General features: G+C 48.7%; 1 protein-coding gene across 1 annotated transcript; it reads right to left on the bottom strand.

The window, feature by feature from the left end:
• Window positions 1-5,097: 5,097 nt before the first annotated feature.
• Window positions 5,098-11,847, bottom strand: F5J12DRAFT_846808 (uncharacterized protein). Its single transcript, XM_051746364.1, has 29 exons — window positions 11,585-11,847; window positions 11,462-11,510; window positions 11,322-11,406; window positions 11,123-11,268; window positions 10,993-11,065; window positions 10,891-10,935; window positions 10,784-10,834; window positions 10,694-10,731; window positions 10,350-10,644; window positions 10,122-10,297; window positions 9,969-10,066; window positions 9,895-9,919; window positions 9,757-9,845; window positions 9,684-9,700; window positions 8,535-9,633; window positions 8,228-8,484; window positions 7,956-8,176; window positions 7,702-7,906; window positions 7,369-7,648; window positions 7,073-7,317; window positions 6,678-7,020; window positions 6,514-6,629; window positions 6,161-6,455; window positions 6,079-6,113; window positions 5,892-6,026; window positions 5,808-5,843; window positions 5,542-5,739; window positions 5,435-5,483; window positions 5,098-5,374 (listed from the first exon to the last, which is right to left on the bottom strand). The coding sequence occupies exons 2-29, from the start codon at window positions 11,462-11,464 to the stop codon at window positions 5,146-5,148; spliced, it is 4,884 nt and encodes a 1,627-aa protein (XP_051597688.1). The 5' UTR covers window positions 11,465-11,510; window positions 11,585-11,847; the 3' UTR covers window positions 5,098-5,145.
• Between the last annotated feature and the right edge of the window lie 411 nt (window positions 11,848-12,258).

The raw sequence follows: 12,258 nt of genomic DNA, 5'->3' as shown, positions 1-12,258 counted from the left end.
CTGCATGAATATGACAGATGAGGTGAGATATTTTTGTCAACTTTCTCTGGCAAATCAAGGACTTCAGAGTTGCTGAGGTAGGAACTTTCCAATCCACAAATATTGAATTGCAAGCCTTCACAGAGAATCTGCAATGAAGCAAAGGTAAGGCTGTGCATGTCAGATGCACCTACAAAATATATCCCACTCCGTTCAGGATCAGTGAGAAAGTCATAGAATGATGTATGCAGGGGTCGGACAAGAGATGTCCTGTCTGCAATGCCACCCAATAATGGGGACATGAATTCAAGAATGACGACCATGTCGAAACGGTCCTCCTCGTAAGGGAAGTGAGCACGCATCTTGTTAAGGGCATCCATTCGCAGGGGTTCGAATGTCGACATGATCTGCTGCATCACGGAACGGAACCGTGCGAGTGTGGCCTTGTCATTAGGTATAGCGTCTTCCAGGATTGTCCTGTACATGACATCCAACAGGGTTCCACCACCTCCAGAGGAGGAAATGCGACCTCATAAAAGCGCTCCCTAACAGTCCGACCAGGCCTATTTGGCTTGACGAAATCGCAGGCCAGACGAGCCCATTCAAATAAGCCATCCGACTTGTGGACCATGACTTGGATTTCGTTGTCTTCGATCTCTGGAAGATGCCCAAGTTCCTTGGAGACGTATAGTCGGATATCGTGTTCCATCGACTCCTGCAGAAACATCGTCCAGCGAAGTCACCTTCACGTGTGAGCGAGCACCCAAAGCACGCTCGATGTCGGGCAGCGGCCTAGATGTCAGGAGAATCCGCATATTCGCGGGCAAATGGGCAACTTCCGTCGAGCTAAGGAGGGAAAGTATATGTCTCCTTGACGTTTCCGGCCCACTTTCATCCAAAGCATCAATCACTACAACCACATTCCCAACCATCAAACCATCCACCTTGGACAAGGGCCCCAAGATGAAGTGCTGCCACTGCTGCATCACATCAGATGTTGCCTTAAGATCGTAGTTTCTTGTTACAACATCCACCAATGCTCGCCGAAATACCAGGTCACGGTCGGCCAGATCACGGGCAATAGTCGCAAATATTTTCTGCTCCCGGCGCTCGGCCTGCCTGTCACGAGCGAAACAGAAACATGATCCAAAACCCCCTGCGTCCTTGATCCACGACGCAACTGTATGAGCAATGGCAGACTTTCCCCTTCCGCTCTGCCCACGAAGCCACAAGATTCGAGGGGCATTGATGTCAAGATCGGTGGCCCAGTGAATGATCCGCTGCAGAATTTCTGTCCTCGTGCCATCCAGGCATTTCTTGGTTATGTTGAACCCAGCCCCAGCTGCATAAGCCATGCCTTCGAGGTTCACGTCTTCAAGTACGCGGGGAACGTTGACCTGAATATCTCGGACCTCACAGTCGCGATATTGCTGCATCAAGTCATCTAGGGCGTTGATGTAACCATCGACAGCCGACTGGGTTTCGGAGGTAATGTTTTTGCCTAATCTTCTCCCTGGGAGTGCAACTTGTTTGAGCTCCTCGAAGCGAAGTGAATAAGACAACGCCTACAAAAACTCTTCATTTCGGTGTAGTTCATGATGAACTGTGCAGCAGCGCTCACGACCCGCGCAATCTTTGCCAAGGTATCTCTCATGCGGTTGATATTCTTCATCATATCTTCCTCTAGAAGTAACTTGTAGACGAACCCAAGTTTCTGCAGAAGAGCCGGTGTCGCATTGTATAGGCTGGCTTGGGTAATGATCGACTGACACAATGACCGTATTAGCAGAAGGTACAAATACGGTGAAGACCCATACCTGAGAAGCAGCAGTCAAAATTCCCAATGCTGTCTGGGCGTAAGGGTGAATCTGCGTGCCTACATTAGAACAGGCTTTGCACAGGAAAATCGATAGCATACGTCTTCGATAGCGGTAACAATGGAGTGAAAGATCTCGAGAGACTGGAGATACGGATTATTCAGATTCTGCATATCTATGACAGCGGTATTAGCCGCGGTTACGAAGTCGGCGGCTGTCGGGGTCGGGCCCATCAGCGACACGGGCACCGTAACATCCAGTGCCAACGGAGCAGTATCGACCCTCGTTACGACTGATCCACGATCTAGGTCTGTTTCTGTAGGGAGACTTTGACTCTGTCAGTTGAAAGTAATCAGCGTCATTGTAATGACGAGACCGGATACAGATTACATACCGAAGACTTCGCAGCCCCGAAGAGAGGTTTCTTTAGCAGCTTTCTAACCATTGAAAGGTGTTTATTTCGTGTGAAGTTTACGGGTTTGATCCAATGCTGATGGTGTAGGCAAGGGAAGACTCAGGTTTCAAGAGAGCTGATTCTGAGTTACATAGACGCCAGCCGTGCCAGACGTGGCTGTGGCGGTGCACAGACCTACTTGATCTATGTGGCCCCTCCGCGGTCCGCCTAAGAGACGCAGACAGCGTCTTTAAACCGTGATAGAGAAACCGATCATCAACGAACTTCTGGCATAACCAGGACGATGCATGACATGTATATCTCGATTAAGTTGTAAAGTCCTCTCGTCTTTTCTCGTGTTTTCCGCATTTCGACTGGCCCTGAAAGTATCATGATGAATAGCCAGCGATTGCGAGTCCCACTGTTGAGGCTTGCTGCGTATTTCTGCGTACTGCCCGCGCTTACGCACCAATAGGTCAGGATTACCACTTCCCCTCATCACCGACCTACTACCGCTATCTTGCAAAGTCTCCGTCCTCTCAAAGGTGTCATAACGTGGCATATGGTGACAGTAACGTTCTAACGTTTTCGAGCGAAAGGTCTGTCCCCAGTTGCAAATTATGAGTTCAGCGTGCATCTTAGCCACCCCTTCTGTTACGGAGACCGTGGGCATGTAATTGTTCGTGGTATTCTTTAGCTGATAACAAGGTTAGGCAGTCAGTCGAAGCGGGTCGTTGTATCGGGGCGAGTTTATCGCATCACGACTGTGATCATAATTCGCATCGTGCCCCCATCCGTTATCGGGTGCATCGTTCTCGTTGATCTGACAACATTGACTGCTCCTCATGAATGCTATCCCAGCAGTTGCACTATCACGTGCAGTATCTATGTCTGCTACAGCGCTCTTCCATCCGCTGCTGACAGGGGAACACTGCAAAATTCTTTATGACGATTTGCGAAATCTAATACCAGAGCTTGTACCTCATCGTGCGCACAGTCATCAACGAGAACGCCCGCTCTTTCCTCGTCACGTACATTCCCATCATCCTACGTGAGATTTCTGGACATGGGTCTCCTCCAAGCCTAACTCTGTCGAGCTTACGCAGCCATACATCTGCACCATCAGGAATGTCATCCTCTGGAGCGTCTCCACTGCTTGGCTTACGAGTACACTAACACTCACTCGTTCACGCCTCCACTGACAGCAGCAGCCTCGATGCTATGTGTATCAATGCCAGCTCCGGAGACGGGACTCTAGTCAATGCTTGCTACGATTCATTACCGTCCATTGGTGTTGGAGAAGTACCACCCGCAGCCTTTGTCTCGGCATACACGCACATTCATATTCAAGTCTATTCTGTCTGGCGGAGGTAGACTTGGTGAGTTAGATTCGCCACCCACGAGTGAATGAGTCTAAGGAGATTGTGGCTGCAGGGACGGAGACAATTGCCAACGAGAAAAATTGAAATCCCGATGCTAGCGAGGATGTGACTGACTTGCCTGGCCACAGATTCTTGGCAGATACACTCGTGCCCTCAATCGAGGCCCCTTTCGTGTGTACTCGCACTGAACTGTGTATCCAGCGCCCTTCTACACGTCTTCCGACGATTCTAAAGGTTTTTTTCTGTGCTTCTCCGGGCGTTCGCATCGATCCCACGAGAAATATTATCTAGCCCGAATCCTCGCTTGCTTAGACATCACGTGTTGGCATCCTGAAGGTCATCCGATACTCGTTGATTGGGTCGGACGTAGCGAGGGAGTGAAGACTCGCTGGAGGAACTAATTTGAACGTGCTGGTGAACGACCATCGTGTCGTTGTTCATCAATGCTCCTGGAACTCCCAGCTCTCAGTCGATTCTCTCAAACATCCATGATATTTGCGCGGTTACCAATGAGTTCATAGGGATAATATAGGTGCGTCAGTCGTGCAATTGCTTCAGCCCTGCCTTTGCCGCCACCATCCTCAGACAGAAAGGAAGAAACCACCGTACCCAGACCTCAATATCCTCATCAAGTTGCGCAAATAGGATACATGACTCAGCGTCTATGTTGTGCCAAACCCTTCGTGGTCAATCTACACGGCCCCACATAATGTAGATCGGAGAGTGGTAGTTCGTCTTTTTTTCGCACCAGCCGACTCCTAGAGTGTGGACACCAATATGCGTCCGTGTGTCATGACGGCGAGCGATACAGGACTAGTAGTCCTGTTCCGGACGGATTGTACCCAGACGTTTGCGTTTCTCCCTCGCAGATTGAATGTGCGATTGTGTAGGTATCGACTCTCGAGACACCGCTCGGGGTACAGTACTCAGGATAAGAAGCGCTGCGTATATGCAAGGGGGCACACCTGCGGCCCTGTCAAGACACATGGTGGCACGATCTTCCACGTCCATTTCCGAAACGTCCACGTCGTAAACCCCGTGATCAGAGCACGGGCTGTCGTGTGGACTGCATGCTCGCCCTCATCTCTGCAAGTATGCTGTGTCATATGTATATGAGTGCGCCCTTGGAACGGACACCGATAGTCGCCTGATTTGAGGTATCAGGTAGAGCATTGCTGTTGAGGGTCAACAGGTCAAGCGTCAAGCTTCAAGACAGGATCGGCTTAGGACGAGAGAAGGCATGCGCTGAAGGAGTCAACTTCCGACTGAGACTTGATTGGAAGGTCTAGTCCGTCTCGGCGATGCAATATCTCTACCTGCGCCCGCTTGCCTTGTCCTTTGCCTCGGACGATGCCATGCTTACAGGTAGATTCCTCTGTCATTGCTACGCTATATATCCCAAGTAAAACATGGATATTACTTACTACATGTCAGCATAATCACCGGCCACACATTCAGGCGCGCAGCTGCAGGCTTCTGCACCATAAGTCCTCTGTCAATCAATAACAATCGCAGAAATGTTATCCTCCTTTGTCAAAGGTCTAACTGGTGGGATTTCATTAAGAATATAAGTCTAGTGAAGTACACTGGTCACTGGAGCGATACGTTTGACAAGGTACGCGAACAACATAATAAGTATGAAGCTCAGCCACGGTACGTAACGGAGCCAAGTGTTAGCTGGTCGCAAGAGCTGTGAAAACGCAACGAGGCGTGCTTCACAGATTGCCGAAAACCAAAACTCGTGATCGGAATTGTGCAAATCAGTCACGTTATGTGCGATCTCGTGGGCAAGAGCAAGGAACCTTCAGTGGTAACATTTGTTAGACAATGCAATAAGGTGACAATAAGCGAAATAAACAGACCATGACATTTGAGCGTTCTGTCGGTTCCCGTTTTTTACTTGCTCATCATCTGAAGTCATTGTCTTAACGGTTTCCTAGCTGAAAGGCAGAAACCAAAGTTCACTCACGCCAAACCTCAAAATATCGCAGATTGAGGTAGATGATCCCTTGGCAATTGAATGCAATGCACCCTCCAGAAACGTCATAGAAAATACGCAAGGTTGTTGTTGGGAAATGATATATCTCGGAGAGAGTGATGATGATGTCTACGAAGCGAGCAAGCGGGCCGTGCATGCGTTCCATAAATGTGTTAGAGTTGGGCATGCCTGTGCAAATGTGTGGCTCCATGTTAATAGACGGACGTCATGTTCGGGTAATGAGGGTCGGAGTTTACCTTCAACCAGACAGACTTGAATATTATTCACTTGTCCTAGTTCTTCCGTGAACAACAGCCGGAAACGACCCGCGCCAAACTCACCAATGGAACGCAGACTTCCGGCGTCTGCAGACGCCTTGCAGAAGCCGCTACTCAAGGACTGGCTCACCCCTGCGTCAATAGCTAACTTTTCCCCTCCCAAGCTACATGCGTTGATGGCTTTCTCTACATTGTTCCCTGGGAAACAGTCAAGATACCCCATCTCATCGTAGGGAAGTAAAAGTCTCACGGATGTAACTTTGCGAGATCACCTCACGCGAAGTCCTAGATATGTGATGAGGGACGTGACAATACTCGACAGCCAAGCCTACCGAGAGAGGGGGAGAGAGGTAGAATGCCCAACTGTGTCTAAGGGCTGTTCACCAGAAGCGTTGGATGCCTCGTGAACCTTCAATAAGGTGCTGTTAGCAGTGTTGGGAAGGCATGGGAACTGCGGGGTGGTTTCGGGACTTCCAGGCGACCTTTCACCCAATCGGGGATCAGACTGAGTATTCAATGTAGATTGTTGCGGAGAATTAGTGGTCGAAGCGGAACCTACAAAATCCTTTTTCCGCGCCTTATTCCTCACTCCGTACTCATCTCTGCGTTGTTGAGAAATTTGATCAACTGCGATGTAACCAATACTTGTTAGCCAATTGCGATGGGCACAGGCAGCCAGACCAACCAAGAAAACCTCTGCGCTCCAAAGATTCCAAGCCCACCGAAAGGATCGTCTCAAGGAGTACCGTAGCGTTCATCTTCTTTGTTCCAAATAACAGTCGACAGAGAGATGTAGCAACTCTTTTCGCGTTGTCAGACGCCAAAACAAAGGATGCTGCAACAACTCACTGATACATGTCGGGCTTTTGCGTTTTGGAAATCCATAACACTATACAGTCGTCTTCACGCCTCACGATTGTCCATACATCTCTTGTTCGCTTCACGTTCCTGTTCACAAGAGTCTTGGAAACGCGGATCCTTTTACATGCCTTGACTTTGAGGTGATCCGGGCTAGAAGGGATTGTAATTTTAGGCTTTGTATCTGGATAATTTTGAATGAACAAGGGGAGCCGCTCAAGAATCAATGATTGGACTTCGGCGCAGGTCTTGGTAGCTGGTATTTCATGGAGATCATGGCAACTCTCTCTAACGATCGTGCTCAGATAACTGCACCCGAGCGATGCGTAGAAGCCTGTTGGTCCGGACTGAGTGAACAGCTACCAAAGATCAATATCAAGGCGCACGTTGGAGTTCTTCCCCTTGGGGAGCGACGAAGAGACAATCTCCAAATAGCTGGTAGTCGATGTTGTCATCGACAATAGTCACCCCCTCATAAGTCAGGAACTGATGATCGTACTCCCATACGGCTTGGTCCTCATTTTTCTTCCGACGCACACCAAGCAGGGTAGGTGTGTGGCTCATCTTATGCAGAGTATTGTTGGAAATGTCCTGGCTCTGGTAGGCCAACTTTCGCAGCTCGACTAAGAACCTAGTATTAAACAGGTGAATGATGATCCCAGTAGGGGCCTGGCGAACCTACCCTTCATAACCTCCTGCGAGCTCGAAGAATCGCCCGGGGTTTTCGGTCAGTACCTCCGCAACGTCTTGTATTGACACTTTGCTCTTCGAACCACAAGTGGATAGGAAATGGTTCGCTTTGGTGCCGAAATTCACAAAGACGAACAGTTTCCCATAAAGTACTGGCTTTGTACCTTTATCAAGGTAACATTTGGATGGGGAAAGTAATCTCGGAGCACTCGATGGACCCGTCGGAACTATCTGCAACTCAGACAGTTTGAGGAAATCAGAAGGTAAGAAATCTGGAATGAGTGATGTCAACACACGCAAAAGAGCAGAAGGACTAAGGACTCACTTGACATATGGTCAAATAGAATTTCAAACCAGCCGTCAGCAGTTTTTTCATCGGGCGGGGGGTTCTTCTCCAGTGACTCCAGAAGTTTTGACCTCGAAGGATGTTGCATTACACCTAGTTGATGCAAGGGCGCGCTCAGAGCGCTCAGGTATCGGTCTTGTACCACAAAAAAGCCTAATGCCTTCCACTGGGTACCGGTGTATACCTTGAGTGGGTGTTAGCAGGAACGCAAACACAGGCGAACCTCACTGTACTTCTCCCAACTTCTTCAAGCAAGTAAAATCTTTGCTCTCTGCAGGAATGAATTCCACGTCACAGAAGTCCTCTGGTCTATAATCTCGGTACTGCGAATGAAGTTCACGGCACAGGTAAACAAATGCAGTCTCTTGGACCCCATTATCCTTTGATGAGCAGAGTTCCACAATCTTTGGGAGAGGTGGGAAGTGATTCAAACCGAGACGGTACAGCAGTCGGGCTAGATGACGATTTAATCAAACGGATGGGATAGATAAAGTACTCAGCTTGCCTTGGGGTGATGTATCACTCCATTCCGATTTCGCGTTCCATTCGATCACCGGTAGACGGAGGCTCCGGAAGATGTCCACAGGCGGGTAGAGTTCATCAGCGCAGTGACGACTATTCTCTTCATTGCTCTGGAAACTTTCTTTCGTGAAGATTTCGGCCAATTTGAGAGCAGAGATGTCCTCGGATGTCAACTCGGGTCCCAATTGGGCGAGATAGTCAACCAAGTCGAACACAGTCCACTCTCCCGTCGACAGCATTCTTGATCACTCTCAGTGAGCGCAAGAGCCAAGAATGTTGCGGAAACCTACTGATGGAAAAGAAACTGGATTGGAAGACTCCTCCTAACTCCAATGAAGGAAAGGCATCTTTTCATACCCTCGTCAACCTCAAATCCTGAATCACGGCCGACTATCGGCAGGTCAAGGTGATAAAACAGAGAATTATCTGCGATAGGAAGATAAGAGCCTTCCGGAAAACACAAGCCCTTAGATGTAGGGATGCATGGCTTGTTTCTGAGGACTTCCCTTGATTTATTTCGCATATCTTCAGAAAGTTGAGACCATACACGGCAAAGGGTACGGAGAACACGGCTAGCCCAGTCAACCGACCGAGTAAAGTCGTATTTCTCATTGGCCGACATGACATCGGGTCGTGATAAGTGTTGTAGCCATGAGGTAATAGTGAACTCTTTCCAACCGAAGGTAGCAAGCTCCGCGCAACCGAAATGCTTGCTGACGCTAAGAGGGATGAGAAACAGAGGAAGTGGTCCGTCGGCTGGGATGTAGAATCCAAGAACTTTTGGGTCAACGAAGTAGGTTATCGACGATAGGCGTATCGCTCCACCTGGGCGGTGGAAAGTAGCTGCGTCCAATAGGTCAGCCATATTTGATGTCAAATTACCACGCCAGGTTATACACCAACGAAGGCATGCGACCAGCTCTTCAACATCCAGGGTATGGCAACGTAGACCTTGTAAAACGTCTGACATCGCTATCTTGGGGATTTTGTGTTGATGTGGAAGTGCTGTAATGAAGTGTGCACCGTCTCGTGCGACGTCTTCTGAGAGCATCGGTAAGGACTTGAGAAATCTGGCCACTCCCGAGTCGAACAATCTTATGTCGGGAGCTGCGTGTACGCCAACAGATGAGAGAAGCCTCAAAGGGAGGGGAGAACATCCATAGAATGAGTCCGCTAATAATTGTGCGACTTTCGACGAGGGTGTGGAAGGACGAAATGTGAAGAATTTGAGAATGTGGATAAAGCGTTGATCCTGTAACTCTCTGGATGCGCGTGAATGTAATTTATCGGCAGCTGCATCCTCCCACGAACTTTGAATCTTGGAGAGCTCCAAGTCGTACACCGCCCGACATAAGAAACCTCCAACATAGAGTAACTCCCTATTCCAGACTGGACGATAGGGGTAGGTCAGGGACATCTCGACGGAGCAGGACACTCACCAGCAACATTTCTGTCGCTGGGGTACCATGTTAGCAGCCGGTTGAAGCCACTTGCGTACAAACCTAAACTCACACTAAATCTATGGATTCACGCTCTACAGTGGGGATGAAGTGTGATGCCATGTGACCTCCAATGCCTGTCGTTTGTGCGGTAGCATGACCCTAGCAAAGTCATCAGCAGAAATCAGGAGATGATTGTGTGAAGACTCGCGATGAAAACTCGTGTGGACGTAGCTCTGGTGTTCCATTAGATCATTGGTTTCGTTAACACAAATGGCTGCTCACCCATCCAGATCGGCGCGAAGCCCTCGGAAAGGAGATGGGAAATCACGAAGGTGTTTCTGTTCGTTTATGTGATTCTGATCATATTCATCTTTATCGGTCTTGTGAAATGAATCTGAATAATGCATTCGAGGCACAAGGAGTCTAGTAACTTACATAGATCAAACTATACTTGAGGCGAGAAGGCGGATTCTTTTTCGTACACCGATTCAGCTCCTTGGACAATTTCTCAATGGTATTGACATCCACTTCCGCTGTGAACACAGTCAGGTCCATTTTTGTCTCGTGCATTCGCATAGGCTCATATCTGATTCTAGCTTTAATCGTGATGGCTAGTCAGGTGTAAGACTCGGTGCGCAAAGCGTAAATGCTGGAAAGACTTGCGATGTCGCTCAACGGACTTCACGATCAAGTTCTTCTCGGGGGTCCACCGCACTAGCTCCACAGGAATAGGAATAGCTTGAGACTGTCCCAGGGATTTGTTAATCTGTCCCACAGGATAATCATCAAAAAACACAGTCACATCCTTCAGATCAACCATGAAAGTGATGGATGATGCAAGAAACTGCATTAATTCCGAAACTGGTGGCATTGGGGCAGCCTCTCGTAGTGGCATCTTGAATGTTGTCCATAGATTCCTAGTCGCTGTTTGGGGGATGTCGCCAAATCGGTAGTGGAGCTAGACGCAAGGTCAAGAAATGGTACTAGTGATCGACTGATCTTCATACCTGATTTTCTTCATTCCACGAGAACTCCATCTCCTTATCTAACATTGTGTAAGACTGGGGTCTTCTCGAGAAGATGTACTAGGATCCTACCCCCGGATGCTACATATGGACTTTCTGTAACAGAAAACAAACTGTAAAAACCTAGGAACGGTTCATATTCAAGCACAGTTCCATTCTGAGCGGCGCTTGACACCTACCGACACCGAATGCGCCGACCTTCTGTGGGTCTGGATTTCCCAAGGCTGGATGGCGAATCGATTATGAGACCAAAGCCAACAGGAGGCTGAGTGAGTACAAACCAATCTTTGGTAGTCGGCCCCAATCTTGTGGTGTGAACGGTTTCCCGTGGTTTTTGAATGTCCATTGCGCGACCTTGAGTGAGTGTTAATGGAATAGCAATGAGATGGAGAATCAAATATGGTTTTGTACATTTGTTGTCTTGAAGTCGGACAACTTGGGCGGCCCAGCGTTCTTCGCTGCTTTAGGATCCAAACTTGAGAACCTAGCAGTCTCGAAGCGGATTTCGGCGGTGTCACATCCAGCATCGTCTGAATTCTGAAGCAGTTCGCGGAATACTGACAAGTCAACCGTATAAGAAAAGGAACGTTCGAACATGATATTCGTTTACCAGTGAACTCGCCAGAATAGCGAGCAAGAATTTTATCGATCAATGCACGGCTGTCAACGGTCACTGATGCATATCCTTGTTGAGACTGGTGCTGCAGGATAGTGACCGGAGCCACCAAACAACTGCCGAGACCAACGTACCATTAGAATCCACACTTGCTGCTATTGAGAGGCTCCTCCGAGTTGGTCGCTGACAATCCAAGAAAGTCAGACAGTGAAGTGTGCTCGACTTGTCCTACAAATGCTGTTTGAAGCTGTACGCACACTAGCAGACTAGATGACGTCTCCAACAGCATGACAGGCATCTTCTTTACGCATGGGAAGAACAGAAGATTCCGAAGAAAATGCGACTAAAATTATATTTTGATATAATATTGGATGACTTCCGTAGCATAAATCAGAGTAGGCTCAAATATTTTTTGGCCAATTTGGATGGGCTGCCGAGGATTCACCGCAGTCGCAGTCGACGACAACCACGGACAGGCCAGTGAGTGAGCAGATAAGCAGCCACGGCAGCGTGCCAGGTGTCCGCACTTGTAGACTCGCAACTGTTTTCCAAGTCTCTGGGTCCTACGTCGTCGATTATTACACCGGTTTGCGAAAATAATGTCAGTTAGCAAAATATTTGTGAGCGCGTCGTGAGCCCTTCCCGATATGGGAATGTAGGAATGTGTGCGTTCATCGCATTCATTTGTCTACATACTACTAGCGATGGCCGAACTACATCATGTACTCACGAGATGGCGCAGTAAACAACATGTGCTGCAACGTACTTACCCATTCACTGTTATTGCGGCACATAGTATCTATCATCTCGAACAAACGCGTCCTTTAGCTGTACACAGTGACTATATCCTGGTCTTCTGTGGTGCTGGGCGAGCGTGCGCTCGTTCTTACTCGTTTCGTCAACGACCGCGAGTTCCGACCCGTCGCCAGTG

Source organism: Pisolithus orientalis, assembly GCF_024613125.1.
Source record: "Pisolithus orientalis strain OTSU chromosome Unknown F5J12scaffold_27, whole genome shotgun sequence".
Lineage (NCBI taxonomy): Eukaryota > Fungi > Basidiomycota > Agaricomycetes > Boletales > Pisolithaceae > Pisolithus > Pisolithus orientalis.
Note: the sequence above shows the minus strand (reverse complement) of the source record. Positions and strands in the feature narration are given on the sequence as shown.